Source organism: Branchiostoma belcheri, unplaced genomic scaffold (genome assembly GCF_001625305.1).
Source record: "Branchiostoma belcheri isolate BF01 breed outbred unplaced genomic scaffold, Haploidv18h27 scaffold12, whole genome shotgun sequence".
In the NCBI taxonomy this organism is placed as follows: Eukaryota; Metazoa; Chordata; class Leptocardii; order Amphioxiformes; family Branchiostomatidae; genus Branchiostoma; species Branchiostoma belcheri.
Window position 1 is genome coordinate 2,928,455 of NW_017802602.1, and position 19,213 is coordinate 2,947,667.

Sequence of the window (19,213 nt, forward strand, 5' to 3'; positions counted from 1 at the left end):
TTGTTGTAGTCTCTACCAGACTAACTACGCTGGCTATATATAGGAGAATATTTGCCAGAAGAGTTTGGCCGCCTTGTAGGTTTCACTGGCCGTGCAGGGAAAGAAACTACCTCCCCGCGGCCGGACTCCCTTGGCTCATTTTATTCTCTCTTTTTTTGTCGAATTCTACGATCAGTATTCCCGTAGAAAGGCCTGGTGGAGGCTAGACTTGTTGAGCGGCGGTGTTACTTTTGTTTTCGGTGAGCGACGACAGTTATTCCGCGGAGGGACGGTTTTGCCGCCGAGGGAGTTTTGCCGCAGAGAGAAGGTTTCGCGCCCCCGACTCGGCCACAAAATCGTCCCTTCGCGGAATAACTCTCGTCGCTCACCGAAAGAAAATAAACTCGCCACCCAACAAGGTTAAGGCTACGTTTTGTCAGTAATCCTCGCCACAGTGCAGTTCTAAATCAAACAATTGGTTTATCGTTGACCATTTGAACATGCAGTGTCATTGCCTGTGATCTGAGCAGTTATGATATCAGCTTTCTGGAACACTCTGAAACCGCCACATTAAAACACAGAAACCCTGAATTTAAATTAAAAGAGATCTATCTAGTATTAATTACGCAATCAGTAATCTTGAAGCATGATAATGCTAGGCAAGTGAATTACTTTTTTTTCGTAATTTGTGAACCTGAGTGTTTGAATGACATCATTCTGCTTGTTGACGCGACTGTTGCCATGCCAACAGGTGTGACCTTGTAGATCGATCTGTTCGCCCCCCTCCCCATCATGGCGTCCTCGAGCGCCACCTTGCGGCTGACGTTTGTGCTGCTGCTCCTGATGCTTATCGTGGATTTTCGGGCTGAGGTGAGGAATTATACCACATTATAAACACCTGATTTTATATCATAATCACGATTTTTCATAAATCTTATGTTACCTTTTCAATGCTATAAGAATCGCCTTGCTTTAATTTTAGTTAACAGTTGCCTAGTTTTGCCGTAAACACATTGTCAGAAATGACTTGATAATATGTTTTCCCATTAAACAGGTTGCCAAAGTAACTGGATAGACTTTAGAACGGTCAGGCGTTTCTGGGAGAGTCCACTACCCTTTGTCGATACCTGAAGCATTTCAGTGCCTGTCGAAAGACAGTGGATGCTACCTGCGCCTGGCCGTTTTCAAAGTCAAAATATCTATCCAGATGCTTGAATAAGCAGTATCTCTTGCTTTGATATCTTTTAACCTGGATGGCTTATCATCATCGACGCATTATACACACAGGCCATTTGGGCTTGGCGTAAAGGTGGTGGAAAAGGTGGAGGTGGAAGTAGCCATCATTCCGGTGGCCACAGCCACAGTAGCCATGGCCACAGCCATGGAAGCCATGGTAAACATAGCCACGGAAGCCATCATCATTCTGGTGAACATGGCAGCCACCGTCATTCTGGCAAACACAGTCACAGCAGCCATCATTCTGGCAAACACAGTCATAGCAGCCACAGGTCATCATCTGAAGAGGGTGGACGAGGTACGTGTTCATTCATGGCTTCGTTGTTTTCCAACCATTAGATAGATATAACCGTTTCACATGGCCACAAGCAAGCATAAACTGTCTTACAGTGGCATCAAGAATGTTTAAGACGCGCCCGTACGCAACCGAAAAACTTAAGAAGAGAGCTTATGTCACTTGTACTTGTGGTGGCAACGCATGGGGATAGGGGTGGGTAATAAATGTTGCTAATTACTAATTTGGTTATAACTAAATTTAATAAAATGTGGGTAATAACTAATTTCTTCAGTATGTTCCTTTCAGTAGTTGGGGTTTTGTTCCATGTTCTAACTAACTAGTTAGTTGAGGCAAGTATTGTATAACTGTATTGTATAACTGGTAGCTCAACAGTGGTGCTCGCAACCTTACCATTTACAATGACACAAACAAGACGTCTGCTGAGTGTATCATGAAAGTTCATCTGTGCTGGTAGTTACATGTGTAAAGTTAAAACGTTTGGTCCAACACATAAAATTCTCTCACCTAGAGCTTTCGACCAGTCACTCTGGTCTTCCTCAGTAGACTGACCGTCAGTGAAGCTTGGCCCAGTGTTGACGTCACACTTCAAAGAAGCCACGTGACAAGCTTCACTGGGTCAGTCTACCGAGGAAGACCAGAGTGACTGGTCGAAACTCTAGGTGAGAAAATTTTTTGTGTTGGATCAACAAAAGTTTTAACTTTAAACACGTCTGCTGAGTGTGTTTTTTTCTTTCACATCTGCAGGAGGCTACAAAGGCTGTTACGTGGACCAAAGAAACCGAGTGTTCCCACATGCACAAACGTCTTCCAACAGCATGACAACAGCTGTTTGCGTGGCCCACTGCCGGAAGAATGGGTACGCCTACGCAGGTACGGGTCTGTTGTACGAACATAACACACAAAATGTTTGTCATCACCAATGTGGGCTTATTTTGTTCACATTCGTCCTAGAAGCATCTACACAGGGTTTGATGATCCAATGAAGAATAATGGTCAAATGTCAAAAACTTGTCAAGTTGAAACAAGCTTTACTAACAACAAGAACAAGTCTAAGAGCCACATAACAGCCCCTGATTTGCCAATTCTACCATTGTATCGAGCATTCTAGGATCTTCTCGGTGAAAGAAGCGTCGTCCACTCCCGGGATTTTAATGGACAAGGCAAGAATTAGAAAAATCGCCTGTACTTAAAAAGACCAATTCTTCACAAAACTGAGGCCGGTAAAACACCCCTGTGCTCATATTACGTTAGATTTAGTGTTACGTTAAATTTGATACATAAAAAATATATTTGGTAATGTCCTTAACCTTGCAGGAACACAGTACGCAAGTCAGTGCTTCTGTGGGACGGCGGCGGAGTTTGCCAGGCTGCGGTCTTCAGGGGGCTGCAACAAACGGTGCAAAGGGAACAGTAAAGAGATCTGCGGAGGAACATGGCGGATGTCGGTTTACGTGATTTCGGGTAAGGTACACGGCAGTGCCATACATGTGTATGATATGACGGTCAACTCCACAGCATCAAAAACTTTAAATAGAGCCCTCGAGGTGAAAGCAAAGTTGTGTTTGTTGGTCCTTTGCACTGCCAACTTTCAGAAGCTGTCGGACATTTCAGGTAGCGTTTCCGTAACTGTCTTTGGCGTAACCCGTATGTTGTTGAATTTTGTTTGATCCCGATTGATCTCTTTCCTCATGACCTCAATGAAAAACTGCCAGAGGATCCATTTGAGTACGCCATAAAAAACAAAATCTCAAGCAAACAAACAAACAAACATATATACAAACACAAACAGGCAAAAAACAAATCGTCCTTATTTTGCAAATTTGTGAATCTTACTAGGAGGTGGAGGAGGAGGAGGAGGAGGAGGAGGAGGAGGAGGAGGCTCATCGTCATCTGAGGAGGGTGGACGAGGTACATTTTCGTTATGGTTTGCTTGTGTACCAACCAGGTTTGTTTGACTGGTTATACAATCTTCACACCACTGCAAGCAAGCATAATCTGCCTTACAGTGGTATCAAGAAGTCTGTATGGTTGAGATAGAATGAGAATGAATTTACGCAACCCATCAACGTAAGAAGAGAGCTTATGAAGTTAGTGGTGGCAACGCAAGGGGTAATAGATTATGCTAACTTATCTTCAGTATGTTGTGGTTCTGTTTCATCTTCCAGCTAACTGTATTGTATTGTGGTAGTTCCACGGTGATGCTCGCAACCTTACCATTTACAATGACACAAACAAGACGTCTGCTGAGTGTATCATGAAAGTTCATCTGTGTTGGTAGTTACATGTAAAGTTAAAACGTTTGGTCCAACACAAAAAATTCTCTCACATAGAGCTTTCGACCAGTCACTCTGGTCTTCCTCAGTAGACTGACCGTCAGTGAAGCTTGACCCAGTGTTGACGTCACACTTCAAAGAAGCCACGTGACAAGCTTCACTGGGTCAGTCTACTGAGGAAGAGTGACTGGTCGAAACTCTAGGTGAGAGAATTTTTTTGTGTAGGATCAAAAGTTTTAACTTTAAACACGTCTGCTGAGTGTGTTTGTTTTTTCTTTCACATTTGCAGGAGGCTACAAAGGCTGTTACGTGGACCAAAGAAACCGAGTTTTCCCACATGCACAAACGTCTTCCAACAGCATGACAACAGCTGTATGTGTGGCCCACTGCCGGAGGAATGGGTACGCCTACGCAGGTACGAGTCTGTATGAGGATGACACTGGTGATCAGTGAGGGCTTGTTTTCTTCATCTTCTTCAACTTTGCCGGGGCTCAAAGATGTTATGTGAGCCCCGGCCACACCCCATATAGCCCCTGATGGGGCACTTTAGGGGGGGGAAGGCGGGCAGGCCTCCAGCTTGGCCCGGAAGGACTCAACGGTGGGAGCCATAACTACCGGGCCAGGCAAGGCGTTCCATTGGGGGATTGTGCGAGAGAAGAAGGAAGGTTTTGTTCATATTCTTTCAATAAGTATGTACATATGCACTTAGATTGATGATCCAATGAAGAATATTGGTCAAATGCCACAGCCTTGCTAAAACCTGTCAAGTTGAAAAGGCTTTGCTAACAACAATAACAAGTCTAAGAGTCACAGATATCGATCGGCCATTGATGTTTGCCTCGTCTACCGTTAAAACGAGCATGCCAGGTTCTCCTCGGTACAAGAAGCGTTGTCCGTCCGTCCGTCCAGGGCTGTTAGCAATCTCTCGGGATCGATTTACGGACGACATGGGAAACAGAAAATAGTCTTGTGAAAACTCGCCAGTTGCTTGAGTAACAAATCTCTTGTGTATTTCATCACCTGGATGTCTAACCTTCATCCACACAGAAAATAGGCTGTTTGGAAAAATACCAGTGGTTCGCAAAACTGAGGTCTTATGGTCATATGACGTTAGATTTAGCGTTACTAAAACTGAATGGTGTTTTAATGCATGTGATAATATCCGTAACCTACCTTACAGGTACACAGTACGCAAGTCAGTGCTTCTGTGGGACGGCGGCGGAGTTTGCCAGGCTGCGGTCTTCAGGAGGCTGCAACAAACGGTGCAAAGGGAACAGTAAAGAGATCTGTGGAGGAACATGGCGGATGTCGGTCTACGTGATTTCAGGTAAGGTACACGGCAGTGCCACACATGTGTATGATATGACGGCCATCTCCACAGCACCTTAGACCCCTAATAGAATCGTCGATCGAGGTGAAAGAAAATGTGGGGCTGTAGAATGTCAGAAGCTTATAATGGGAGGGACAGTCCTCCCAAGTCCATGAACATATAGTCGTACAGCCTACAGTTGGGACCACATCTTTCTGCATCATAATGTGTGGGCTACACATTATGATGCAGAGGGATATGGTCCCAACTGTCTATGTTCATGGATTTGGGATTACTTTTTTTTGCAAATTTATGAATCTTACTAGGAGGAGGAGGCGGCGGTGGTGGTGGAGGAGGTGGAGGAGGCAGAACACACTACCGAGTCTACAATGAAGCCAAGACGTACACCGAGGCCCAGAAGCGGTGTGAACAGAATGGAGGTAGCCTGGCCGACCTGAAAACAGCTGAAATCGCCGCCCTGGTCGGCAGGATGGTGGACAGTAGCAAGAACTACTGGATCGGGCTGAATGACCTCTATGTACGTGATTCTTCCTCTCACCCAGCATTAGCAGTCGGCGGGACTGCCTAGACTGTAGACAGAACGATGTCAGAGTTATGCGCTTAGGAAAAAATTACTTCACATTTAAACTTCTGTCTGTCCCTAATCGTAGTGATTGTGTCCGGTAGATTGTTCCAAAGTTCTACTGTTGATGGTAGTAAAGCTTTTATGCAGTGTGGGAGTCAGGGATCACAAGAGTGTTGTTGTGCTGGGATTTTGTCGGTACCGGTACCAAAATTAGGGCATTTCTTTAGCGTCAAAGTGTTCTTGCTGATGTTCTTCTGTAGCACGAAGGACGCTGGCATTGGTCTGACGGCGTGCCACTGGACAGCTGCAGCTACAGGAACTGGTATCCTGGAGAACCCAACAACCTCGGGAACGAGGACTGTGCGCATCTGTGGGCAGGCAGGGGCGGCAAGTGGAACGACCTGGCCTGCAGCTCAAAACAGTACTTCATCTGTCAAACAGGTAAGCTCCTTTATCATCATAGATTTAGACTCTAATTTGAAATTTCAAAGGTTTATTATGCTATGCTTCTATTCTAATTCATCACCTGCAAACCGAACATAGATGTGATTGGTAGACGTTAGTAGTTTATATAGTCTACGTCCTCTGATATATTATTTTCATGGTCTTTCAGGAGATAGGGTGACTACTGGATGTACAGGTTCTCCAGGTAAGCCAATAATCTTTGAGCAAGATAACGAGAATACGGAAATTATTGACTTTGACCAAGTTAATGTTATTACAGAACCTTCTTGTTCATCTCTTAAACTTTACAAGCTCAGATGTATTTCTGAATTTTGATAACATTGTTGCATAGATCATATAGAAACTCGTCTTCCAGCAGATTCTGTAGGGCAAGGGGAGTTTATATTGGCCACCTGTGGCAATTGGCCGCCCCATTTGAGCAATATAGACCCTCCTTGTCCCACATAATCTGCTTGTAGATTACATAAAATCCTTTTCTGTTGCCACAGTTTCGAAGCCGGAGTACAAGGGCTGTTACCGGGACGCGCCTACTCGCAGGTTCCCGAATGCTTACGAATCAAGCTCCCAGCAGTCCACAGCGAGATGTGTGAGCCATTGTAAGAGCAGGGGGTTCAGCTATGCAGGTAACGCGAATTCTCTGTTGTTTTATTTATTTATTGTTTGAATCAGGCAGAGCCCATAGACAACATAGACAACACAAAATACATAGATCTTGAAATACAATGTTGTGTTAGAAGTGACAGAATTTTACTTACAAAACATACCATCAGCAATCAGCTACATGTTTGAAGAAGTGGAGTATGTCTGCTTCCTTGTCTAAAAGTATGGTTGTGACTAAGAAAGTATAATTACCTTCGCCGAGAAGGTTATGTTTTAGATGTGGAACTCTAGTTGGAATCTGTTATGATATTCCGTGAAAAAAGATGCTATTGCATAGTGTTTTGAATTGCATAATATTGAAATAGAGATGATAACATTCTTTTTATTTTATTCGAATGTTTGTCTTAGGCACACAGTACTCGCACCATGAAATAGAGATGATAACATTCTTTTTGTTTTATTCGAATGTTTGTCTTAGGCACACAGTACTCACACCATGAAATAGAGATGATAACATTCTTTTTATTTTATTCGAATGTTTGTGTTAGGCACACAGTACTCGCACCAGTGTTTCTGTGGGACCGATCAAAACTTCCAGAACATCGTAAGGTTCAAAGTGCCAGACTCGTACTGCAACAAGGTCTGCCGGGGGAACCCTAGCGAGAAGTGCGGAGGAACATGGCTGTTGTCTGTGTACAAAATAGCCGGTAAGTAGCTAAAATACTACTTCATTGAGAGATGGTAACAGCGCTAGCAGGTATGCAAATGAATGTGACAGGTCGTTCTCATTGAGAGATGGTAACAGCGCTAGAAGGTATGCAAATGAATGTGACAGGTCGTTCTGTGTGATGTAACAAGCCTACACAGCTGGGCAGGAAGATGTCCGTGTACAACACGACAGGAGGTGCGTTCTGTTAAGATAAAGGTGCATCACAATTAGCCTCTACTCGTACCAGGCTTCGGAAACATATGGAAGAGTAGAAATTTGCCAAATAGACAGATAAAATGCCAAGGGACTCGGTCCGCATAGGGAGGAAGCAAATGTAATCCTTAATGGACCAACTGCCCTTGTATGTTATCTGTCTATCTGGCCAATTTTTACTCTTTCCAGACGCTTCCGAATATATTATTACATTATAGCTACATATTATAGTTACTCACGAGAGAAGTAACACTACACTCGGCAAACCCAATATACTGCACGAACGTACATTGAGCTCTAACCTCTAACATTGGTTAAGACGGAATACGACCATACATACCCATTCGATATTCATTAAACATCACATCATTGAATATTGTATCCATAAAGACATAGTATCTGAGTCCAGAAAATATTGAATGAAAATATTACATTATGTTGAATATCTCATTATGTTTGTCATTTTCTCTTGACGATTCAGGTGGGCCTAAAGGTATGTAAACTTGAATTTCTATTGCACTACTCTTCCAAGTGTTTTGCCATAACAACATAAGCTTTCAAAATCCAAGACAATGTCACCTTTTAACCATATAGATATTTTTGCTTCTTCAAAATGTGTTTCCGCTTCCTAATTTGATTTTTAAAAAAATTCTGCATTCGATACGATGGCCTAGTTATGGGATGAATGTTTAAAAGTATTGTGTATCTTTTACATAACCAGGACCAGGTCCTGTCAACTCCCTATGCCTGGGCCAGCTGACCTGCCCAAAAGGTATATTGCATTTTGTGAATCTATTCTTCTCTATATTACCATAATTCGTGTGTGTGTGTGTGTGTGTGTGTGTGTGTGTGTGTGTGTGTGTGTGTGTGTGTCTATTATGAATGCCGATCGAAATAGTCCACAATCTTTTATCTCCTTCATGTTTAGTCTGGTTCCAGTCTGCCCTCTCTCTGGTAGAATCAAATAGAAACTGTTCCCTCCTATGCAGAACAATAAAATTCCTTCTTCGCCTCTTATTGACAGTGTTCAAATAGGAAAATACATTAAAGAATGTTTCCATCTTAGAGAACACATGTTAGAGAATAGTTAACCTTTATTGTTACATCATACATATACCCTGTACGTAAGATAACGTTATTCACACATGTATTTAGCTTTGTTAGATCTTTAGTTAAGTTGTAGAAGACCATACAAAAGTCTCTGTACTTTTTTGTTGTGTCAATAAAGAATCTCATCTTATATTCATCACTGTATTTTCCTTACCTTTTCTTGCAGTGGGCATGTGCCAGGCGTGGGGCGATCCTCACTACATCACGTTCGACAACCGCCGCCACGACTTCCAGGGAACGTGTAAGTACGTCCTGGTGCGTCACGCCGACTTCACGGTGGCAGTTCGTAACGTCCACCGTCCCGGCAAGAGCCAGCGGGTGGCCTTCTGCGACCACGTGGAGGTGACTGTGTACGGGTTCAAGATTGAAATCCGCAGCGGCAGCGGTAGAGAGGTCCTGGTGAGTACAACGTAGCTCGCAAGGCATTGAAAATCTTTGACCGAATCATCTGGCGAATATGCACATTCTTAGCATTCTATTATGCAGCTACATTTGCCCCAATGATTTAAATCTGCAGCGGGAGCGGTAGAGAGGTTCTGGTGAGTACAACGTAGCTTACAATGCATTTAAGATAAACTGAAAGTATTTAACCGGATGGTTTGGCGAATGTGTACATAGTATTCCATGATGCGGCTGCATAATTGGCCGGCCCTAGTGATAACCTGCAGTCCCGCCCGAAGTTATATATTAGCTTTAGCCTGCTCCAAAAATTGCTCTAACCCATTGGCAGCGCAGGATTTTGGGGAGCGAATTAGAGCAACCAATCGACCCTGGCGACCCCTAGCCATCGGAATGTGCCCCTATGACGCATTGCCATTAGCATTTGTAAAGGATTTATAGCTGTAAAGGATTGCCTATCTCTCCTCAGGTGAACGGACGCCGGCGGAACCTCCCAGCCTGCCTGAACCGGAAGGTCGCCATCTCCATCAGCGGGCTGAACGTGCAGGTCCAGACCGACCACTGCTTCACACTGACGTACGACGGGAACCACCGGGTGCAGATCACCGTTCCGGAGTCGTACAAGGGAAAGGTATAGGCTAGCTACAAGGCGCAGTTATCATTCATAGTTATAATACGACCCCAGGTACGGAAACCACCGTGTTCAGATCAGCGTTCCAGAGTCATACAAGGGCAAGGTAGGCTGCAAGAGGCAGTTATTATTATTTAAGGATTAATGACCCGCCCCGAGGTGAATATGGTGTGATAAAGCCTTGTCAGTATAACCCTATAACCACAGAATAAAGCCACCAAGTGAGTGCAGTAAATTCAATGTAATAGATACAAAACATGTATCCAGTCATTTTTACTGTGATTTGCTGCTCCAGCTGAGCGGAATGTGCGGAAACTACAACGGCCGACCGAACGACGACAACCTCATGCCGACAGGACAGGTCGCCTCCACTTCCCTTCTGTTCGGCAACAGCTGGATCGCTCCGGATGACAGAACGTATGGCTCGAAGTTATCTAATTCTTCAGTCAGATGATTTCAAACGGTATATAGATTTGAAATTCATAAGTTAAACCCTACACAAATAAGTTGCAAAGAACATGTATCAAACGTTTGTTCGAATTAAGTCTTCGTGCAGGATTGGATCCTAGTTCACACGACTCAAGTAACTCCTTCAAATTTACATGGAAGCCTGTACCTTCCCCCGTCTCGATTGACTGCAGGGCCTGTCGAATTTGCACCTTCCCCCCCCCCACACCACACACACTAAGAGTGTCTTCGCCCATACTTTAAAAAACGTTGCAATGATGAATCATAGCATCCAAATATCTATGGTGCTGGCCTTTAGGGACGTTTTTCAAACATTTTTATAGGTAGAAATGTACGAAATTAACCTTTCGCAAAATCTTCCCAATCCAGCTGCCCTGACACGCGGCCGCAGGACAATTTTGGACCCGGTGACATCAGTTCGGGTGACCGGGGAACGTACCTGCATCCCACCAAGTGTGGACTCCTCAAAGCCTCGAACGGACCGTTCCGCGTATGTTACATTGTACTTTTTATCTAATCTAGTAGCTATAGACCAATTCACTTCATATGTATCAGTCACTTAATAAATCCCCTTGTTATTGCCCGATGCTATTTGGGACAAAGACGACATAGCCACATAACGAATATGTCTTTCTTTTCCTAAATGAGGATCTCCATGTATTAATTAGTAATATGGTTCTATCTTACATATTATCTCCTCATGGTTCTTTCAAGTTTGTTCAAAACTTGAAGGCACCATGGCTAAAATCTCATTTTCGGCATCAGCCTTTTCCCGTTGATTTCCTGACAAACCTATCGGTCTCTCAATCCTTCAGAGCTGCAATGCCCTCCTGCCTCCTACTGAGTACGTGGAGACTTGCGTGTTTGACCTGGCGGCGTTCCGGGGAGACCAGGCACAACACCAACCCCTTAGTACAAGCCCTTTCTCATTGATTTACTGACAAACCTTCTCTCGATCCTCCAGAGCTGCAATGCCCTCCTGCCTCCTACTGAGTACGTGGATACGTGTGTGTTTGATCTGGCTGCGTTCCGGGGAGAACAGGTGGTCCTGTGTCAGAACCTGCAGGCGTACGCAGACGCGTGCGTGTCGGCAGGGGGGAAACCGCAACCGTGGAGAAGGCCTGGCTTCTGTGGTACGTACCCTGTGACGACTCACTCACTCACTCACTCACTCACTCACTCACTCACTCACTCACTCACTCACTCACTCACTCACTCACTCACTCACTCACTCAGCTCCGCATGCCCCGCAGAACTGGGGGCGTAGCGCCTCTGCATAGGGCTCTCCAGGACTGCCTGTCTCTTGCTGCTTCCCAGGCGGTGGTGATGTCTAGTCCTGCAGTCTGGAGGTCGGTGGACAGTTGGTCGGTCCTGGTGCGCCTCGGCCTCCCTCTAGGGCGGGACCAAGTTGAGGGAGGCGGTTACCTGTGACGATGCTACAAAAACACAACATGATTAGAATTTATAGCATTACTTAACGACATGTATACCTCACCGAATACACACTTAACCAATATTGGAGGAGGCCTGGCTTCTGTGGTACGTTTAGTTTAGTTCATCCACGGCCACTAAGGTGTCTCCACATGCTCCTGTCTTGCATGACCGAGCACAGTTGCGTACATATCCCTATGACAATGCTACAAAAACAAAACATTATTAGAACTTATAGTATTACTTGGCGATACCCCACCGACTAAAAACTTAATAACGTATAGTAATATATATTTCAAATTTAATACTTATAGTATTATATATTTAGCTAAATCATTTATATCAAATACAGCTAGGTAATTGCAAAAAGCATTATCCAATCGAAAACATTGGAAGAGTTACCTCGTTGGGCCCACCACTGTGTCGTTGCCAAAAAGCGTAATAATGGGCTCTATATGATCTAGGACGAATTAAAACTGAATTGCATATCATGTAATTAATAAGGTTGCTTAATGTTTTGCCTTCACAGCTACTAATTAACCAAATCCACTTCTTCCCCCCAGCGGTCCCGTGCCCTGCTAACAGCCGCTACTCGGCCTGCGCCTCTCCCTGTCCCCGCACGTGCGCGGATCCCGGCCCGAGGCCCTGCACCAAGAACTGCGTGGAGTCCTGCGTCTGTGATACCGGCTACGTCCTCAGTGGCGCAAGATGCGTGCCGTTGAGCAGCTGCGGATGCGTGAAGGACGGGAACCTGTATGAGGTTTGGCACATGTTCATGTTGTAACCTCCAGGAAAAATGGAGGTATTGTTTTTGGCGCGTCTGTGTGTGTGTGTATGTGTGTGTATGTGTGTGTGTGTGTGTGTGTGTGTGTGTGTGTGTGTGTGACCTTGGTACTGCAGCAGAACTTCCGGGAAAACAGATGTGCGGGGTGGCAGGGAAAACAGATGTGCGGGGTGGAGGCAGCGCCTACCCGGTTTTGATTAATGAGGTTCTTCCACGGGAAAAGCCTACATGACCATATCCAGGCCAAAGGTGCTACTGTGTGTTTGAAACAAAAAACCTGTGTTATTTCGTTCTGTACTGTAGTGTACTGTGTAAAAAAAACCTTTAGAAAAACTCATATATTTCATGGAGGTATGAGATCTCCGAATTCTTGTTGTTGCTGTTGTTGTCCTTGTTTAACCATGCCCGTAGCCAGGAGTTTGCGTTGTGGGATGGGTTCTTCCCACTGTCTGAGGGACCAGCGAGCTCCGAAAGGCGCGAGCCGTTTCCTAATGTGTGAGCGGGGGCATGCTCTTGGTGCCTTATCTTGATGTTTTGCGTTTAAACCAGCTGTGTTGTGGTTTTGATGCTAGCCTTCTTAGCTTCGGTACGCTTTTTTCGTCGCTTTCCTGCAAGCACTCTTTCCAAAAATGTTGTCCTTTTACTTTACCAGAAAAATGAAGTCTGGACATCAGGAAACGAGAGATGTACTTGTCTGCCGAACAAAAATATCAAGTGTGAGAGGGTGACAGGTGAGTGTAGCACGAAAACTGTTGAAGTGTGCTAAAACTTAGCTTTAAGGTGGTTTATTCCCAACATAGCGTTTAAGTCCCTCTGGAAAATATGGATTCGACGATCAAAAATTCCATTAAAAAAGAAGCTGCAACTGTACAATGCCACCTGCGTGTCAATCATGCTCTACAACTGCAACAGTTGGGCAGCACCACAGACAGCAATAGACAAGCTAGATGCCTGCCACCGGAAACATCTAAGAACAATCACAGGACATCGATGGCCAAACAGTCTAATCTCAAACAAAGCACTGTACAAACTGTGCAATACAGGCCCGTTGTCAACTAAAGTGAAATGTGCCAGATGGACCATGTTCGGACACATTCTAAGAATGCCGACAGATACACCTGCACAGCAAGCCTTGACCTTCGCCCTGGTAGGATCTAATACTTACAGACCCAGAAAGGGAAGGCACTGCAGTAACCTACTAAGTCTGCTGAGGGCAGACCTCAAGGAAAGAGGACTAGGACCATTGCGGTCAGAAAGAAAACTCCAGGAGCTCAGGAGGCTCGCGATGAACAGGACAAAGTGGAGAGAACTGAAGAAAGACTGATTGATGCTGCAGGATGCAGAGCTACTGCAGCAGCAGAATACAGTGAACTACTAATTCCCCTTTCCCGCAAACCCTATACGTGTACGAAGCACCTTAACATTCAAGGCCAGCAAACTGATAACAACAAAAGCAATATACAAATAAAATATTTTTTCAAACAGTGTGCATATGATCATTAGATTGGCAGATGTTTAAAGTTATAATGATATATTTTTCAGAACCGCCTCCTGTCAACCCCGTGTGTCTGGGTAACCTCAGATGTCCTGGCAGACGTAAGTTGCTTTCGTGTCCATGATAGTTTACGTCTTATTAAAATTCATAAACAAAAGGCGAGTTTTCATCATTTTGTATCATGGAGGGACCACATTCAGATATAGTTGTAAGCCATCGTACGATTTTGAAGCCGTACATGTACTAAGATAAGATATGATTGCAATATCTATTGCGCTCGTATTTCCCCAGAACTATCGTAGACTGGAACTCGTTGCCACCAAGCCCAGTTGGGGCATCATCACTAGAAGCTTTAAACAACTCCTGCCATCAAATGTGCAAAGATTGAGTGTAACAAGTCGTTCGGTGATATATAGCTACATGTAGCTGCCGCCGCGCCGCGTGCCTGCGAAGCTGGTGTGTTACGCCGAAGGGCGGTTATACCGGGTATACCGATACAGATACATATTGTGTTGTGTTTTCACACAGCGGGTCAGTGCAAGGCGTGGGGCGATCCTCACTACATCACGTTCGACAACCGCCGCCACGACTTCCAGGGAACGTGTAAGTACGTCCTTGTGCGTCACGCCGACTTCACGGTGGCAGTCCGTAACGTCCACCGTCCCGGCAAGAGCCAGCGGGTGTCCTTCTGCGACCACGTGGAGGTGAACGTCCACAACTACGAGATACAGATCCGCAGCGGCACGGGCAAGGAAGTACTGGTGAGTTGAAAACTACGTTGTTCTATATACGTCGATGAAGGTTAGACATCCAGGTAATACGATACGCCAAAAAGCAGTTACTCAAGCAACTGGATATGATTTTGAAAACGTCAGAAGTTTCAGCTAGCATCCACTAGCTTTCGTCAGTGACTGAGTATCCACTAGCTTTCCTCAGTCACTGACGAAAGCTAGTGGATACTAGCTGAAACGTCTGACGTTTTCAAAATCATATCCAGTTGCTTGAGTAACTGCTTTTTGGCGGACGTTGTTCAATGTATCTGTTCGGCCACACTGTCGTAGGTAGGTCGACATGCGACATTGGTGCAGGAGAATTTTTTCAAGCAGGCTGTGACAGAACCAACCACAAACAAGGATTGTAGACAGCATTTTCTGTAGCAAGACAGATACATTTTGCAGTACATATGCATGCCTACCTCAAGATTGCACTCGGTTTGAGATTTCTTTTTCTTAGGCAATATGATGATGAAATATGATTGTTAGACAACCATACATGTTTTGATTATCCTAAGATTGCCCTCGGTTTGAGACCCCTTGTTCTGATGATGATGCAGGCCTTTATTCGTTAGACAATTGTTACAATGTATGGCAGTAAAACTACAATGCATAAACTGTCCTACAATTTCTAACTAGGTGAACGGGTACCGCCGCAGCCTGCCGGCGTGCCTGGGCCGGAAGGTCGCCATCTCCGTGAGCGGGAAACACGTGCTGATCCAGACGGACCAGTGTCTGTCCGTCCTGTACGACGGGAGGCACAGCGTCATCGTCAGGCTTCCTACGGCGTACAAGAGCAAGGTACGGCTATATCATAGCAAGTACATGAATGTGCTCGATCATATAGACGAGATTATGTAAGATGGGAGGCACAGCGTCATTGTCAGGCTTCCTACGGCGTACAAGGGCAAGGTAAACACAGAACACATCACATCAAGGACATTTAATATCATTAAAAGCTTGTACAATGTCCTTGTAAGCCAAAATATGAACTAACATCTTCATTATCTAAAAGTCAAAAACTTGGATGAGTCCAATTTATTGTGTTGGATATTACAGTTTAAAACTTGCTTCATAAAGATCTAACACATTGATGATTGGCTGAGAATTAGATTTAGAATATGATAACTTGCACGATGTAATTTAGTAAGAGGTATTGCTGTTGAACTGCTGTATCTTTTAGCCTCTCTACCAGGCTTCGGGAAGCAGCTGGAAAGAGTAGAAATTGGCCAAAGAGACAGATGATATGCCAGGAGGGTTGGTCCGGGCTTAGAGGACAGATCGGGGGCGGCAAACTGTTCTCTTAGCGCGGACCAACTCTCCTGGCATATCATCCGTCTATTTGGTGAATTTCTACTCTTTCCAGCTGCTTCCCGAAGCCTGGTAGAGGCTAGTATGTTTGGCTACCCTTAGTTGTAATACATTCTAGCTCTTTCTCTTCCTCCCTACAGGTTAGCGGAATGTGCGGAAACTATAACGGCCGACCGAACGACGACAACCTCATGCCGACAGGACAGGTCGCCTCCACTTCCCTTCTGTTCGGCAACAGCTGGATCGCCCCTGATGATGAGACGTAAGTGATCGACATCATGTTTGAAACTTCATTAAACCGTCTCCTGCCGCTACTGTGGCATCGAGTGGCGTAATGGTCGGAGCTTTCAACTCGGAGCCAAGAGATTCCGGATTTGACCCCCTAACATAACCGATGCTGTGCCCTTTGGAAATGCACTATACACGACAGTGACGCCCACCGGGCCTTTCGGATAATCGTTAATAGTTGTGTCCAAATACTGATGAGGACACAGACAGATTTGGTGCCGATGTGCCAAGATCTGCACATTTGCCACTAAGAACCGACTCTGTCTTCTTTATAATGATTTGGTGCTAACAGATACTTTAGCAAACTGAAGGTTAAAACACAGAGTTCGACCTATCATTGACCATCTTCAGGGAACCTGACCCACAATTCTGTCTTTCACGTGACTTTATGCGGAAGTGACGTCAGTAATGGGTCGGAGGTGACCAGAAGTCTATATCTACCCCCGTCGGTTAATGATCCTGACTTACATGTTTTAAAGCCTAAGAATTGTCTTCATTGGCTGCCAAGTGCTGCTGATATTGTCAAGAGAGGCATGACGTATAATCCTGAATGTTTTATCTGTTTATTTATCTATTGGCTTGGCTGTTCAACCCTCACAGCCAGGGTAACCCAACTAGCAAGTGGCTATTACAAAGAGCTTGTCTTACTGACAAGACACGACAAAACATTTGGTTTTGCACACTGCAGTTTGACATTTTGAAAGATTTTTTTTCTGACAGGTGCCCCGATACAAGACCTCAAGACAACTTTGACTCCAACGACATCACCGCGGGAGACAGAAAGCTGTACGGGCGGCCTGATAAGTGCGGCCTTCTCCAGCAACGAAATGGACCATTCGGGGTAAGTGTATGGGATCGTCTTAAGTCTTAAGGACAATTTGGCAGAAGATGTTGGAGGGTGTGCTGTATTCGGAACCGTGCTTCTTCAAGAACAATGCTCAGACACGGTCCCGAATAGTAATACAAATGCATGAGTCAAATCTACGTTCTTGGATCGGAGACTATACTATCCTCAATCGCGTTCCTGAGCCTATTTCTAACCCTTTCGGGCATAAAGTAGATAGGCACGGTTCTGGATAAGTACATGCTTAAATCATCTCTCGTAGTATTATGTCGTAGGTGTCGCCAAAAATGCATTCAGTGATTTTGAATCTAAGATACCCAATGCGGCGTCCTTTTTCAGGCCTGTTCCTCAGTGCTGAACCCGTCGACGTATTTCGAGTCCTGCGTGTTCGACATGGCGGCTTACCGCGGGGATGAGGACATGTTATGTGAGAATCTGGAGGCCTACAGCGACGACTGCACGGCGGCGGGGGGGAAGCCCGGGAGGTGGAGGACTGCAAACCGATGCCGTAAGTACATTACCGTTGAAAACTTATTCAAGAATTGAGAAACTTTAAAGACAGTAAAAATAGTAACCGGATTGTGCGATAAATGTGAATCAATTACAGCACGAAAATTGAAACCTTACTCACGTATCTATACACCCCTATACAATGTTCATGAATCACCCATCTCACTCTAGCTGGTGTCTTACGCCGTAAGTACATTTATGCTGGCAGGGAATTGAAATGAGTGAATGAATGAATGAATGAATGAATGAATGAATGAATGAACGAATGAGTGAATGAGTGAATGAATGAATGAACTTAAAAAGGGCAATGAAATCTGACAAAGGTTATTGAAGCGCTCATAATTTATGCCTGTAAGAATTCGGCGGCTTTCCTTATTTGTTATATATATTCAACAGTGACTTTGTTGTTATGTTTGAATGACAAAGGTAAGGTGTTAGTTATCATGAAACATCTGAGGCGTTTCAAATGGAGTTAAAAGAAAGAAAAACCTACTAAATGTAACGTTTATAAGATATTACAAATTACCAACGAGAACCCAAAGTCCAGCCAGTATTATCTTCACCATTGAATCACTCAGCATTCTGCATTGTGTTTCTACCGTTTTGCAGCGATGCTATGTCCTGCGCAGTCACTACAAATGGCTTATTAGAATAAGATATCACAAAATACCAAAGACAAATGTCTTGATCATCGAATCTTCATATTATGTGTTCTGTTTCTACCACTTTGCAGCGATGCCGTGCCCTGAACACAGCAGCTACAACCCGTGCGGCTCTGCCTGCCCACTGACATGTGCCGAGCCCAACCCGCGGCCCTGCGTCAGGATATGTGTTGAGTCGTGCGTGTGTGACCAGGGCTACGTCCTCAGCGGGTCCGTCTGTGTACCGAGGAGCAGCTGTGGGTGCTCCAGCAACGGGAACTATTACCAGGTTTGCTGGTCATCAACGTTTGTTTGTTTGTTTGTTTGTTTGTTTGTTTTGTTTTGTTTGTTTGTTTGTTTGTTTGTTTGTTTGTTTGTTTGTTGGTTGGTTGGTTGTTTTGTTTGTTTGTTTGTTTGTTTGTTTGTTTGTTTGTTTGTTGGTTGGTTGGTTGGTTGGTTGGTTGGTTGGTTGGTTGGTTGGTTGGTTGGTTGGTTGGAGTCTTTGCACATTCATGGAATTCTCAAATCCACATACTGAATGCTTGACATTGAGGTGACAAAAGGAAGAAGCCAAGTATTTTTTATACAACTTATCTCCTTACGATTATTTTTTGTGCATTTGCTATCAGAAAAATGAAGTGTGGAGAACTGGGAACAAAATCTGTAAGTGTACCAACAGCAGGATTACCTGTGAGGCCGAACCAAGTGAGTTGTTTATTGTCACTTTAACTTTAACACTTGGAAGTTTTTTTTTATAATTAGGTAAAGATGGTGCTTAGATGCATAGGTGCTTCTACCATTACATGACATCAATATCTTCTTTCCTTTTTCTAAAGGTGGAACCATATCTACTGAAATAG

The 19,213-nt window shown here is 44.6% G+C and overlaps 1 protein-coding gene and 1 long non-coding RNA gene across 2 annotated transcripts in view; both read left to right on the forward strand.

The window, feature by feature from the left end:
- The first annotated feature begins 771 nt into the window (after positions 1 to 771).
- Positions 772 to 19,213, forward strand: part of LOC109462675 (IgGFc-binding protein-like) — a 29,016-nt gene continuing 10,574 nt past the window's right edge. The window contains exons 1-28 of the mRNA XM_019759236.1: positions 772 to 849; positions 1,034 to 1,042; positions 1,289 to 1,513; positions 1,878 to 1,936; positions 2,232 to 2,383; positions 2,828 to 2,974; positions 5,431 to 5,633; positions 5,942 to 6,122; positions 6,295 to 6,330; positions 6,635 to 6,769; positions 7,295 to 7,453; positions 8,150 to 8,161; positions 8,390 to 8,440; positions 8,945 to 9,177; positions 9,647 to 9,808; positions 10,104 to 10,225; positions 10,646 to 10,766; positions 11,241 to 11,409; positions 12,271 to 12,467; positions 13,144 to 13,222; positions 14,034 to 14,087; positions 14,515 to 14,747; positions 15,399 to 15,560; positions 16,211 to 16,332; positions 17,079 to 17,199; positions 17,542 to 17,710; positions 18,446 to 18,642; positions 18,983 to 19,058. Coding sequence (XP_019614795.1) covers positions 772 to 849; positions 1,034 to 1,042; positions 1,289 to 1,513; positions 1,878 to 1,936; positions 2,232 to 2,383; positions 2,828 to 2,974; positions 5,431 to 5,633; positions 5,942 to 6,122; positions 6,295 to 6,330; positions 6,635 to 6,769; positions 7,295 to 7,453; positions 8,150 to 8,161; positions 8,390 to 8,440; positions 8,945 to 9,177; positions 9,647 to 9,808; positions 10,104 to 10,225; positions 10,646 to 10,766; positions 11,241 to 11,409; positions 12,271 to 12,467; positions 13,144 to 13,222; positions 14,034 to 14,087; positions 14,515 to 14,747; positions 15,399 to 15,560; positions 16,211 to 16,332; positions 17,079 to 17,199; positions 17,542 to 17,710; positions 18,446 to 18,642; positions 18,983 to 19,058 — 3,664 coding nt within the window. The remainder of the gene's footprint in view (positions 850 to 1,033; positions 1,043 to 1,288; positions 1,514 to 1,877; positions 1,937 to 2,231; positions 2,384 to 2,827; positions 2,975 to 5,430; positions 5,634 to 5,941; positions 6,123 to 6,294; positions 6,331 to 6,634; positions 6,770 to 7,294; positions 7,454 to 8,149; positions 8,162 to 8,389; positions 8,441 to 8,944; positions 9,178 to 9,646; positions 9,809 to 10,103; positions 10,226 to 10,645; positions 10,767 to 11,240; positions 11,410 to 12,270; positions 12,468 to 13,143; positions 13,223 to 14,033; positions 14,088 to 14,514; positions 14,748 to 15,398; positions 15,561 to 16,210; positions 16,333 to 17,078; positions 17,200 to 17,541; positions 17,711 to 18,445; positions 18,643 to 18,982; positions 19,059 to 19,213) is intronic.
- Positions 3,380 to 5,108, forward strand: LOC109462892. Its single transcript, XR_002139785.1, has 3 exons — positions 3,380 to 3,421; positions 4,076 to 4,201; positions 4,967 to 5,108. It is a non-coding gene; the product is annotated as an uncharacterized LOC109462892 (long non-coding RNA).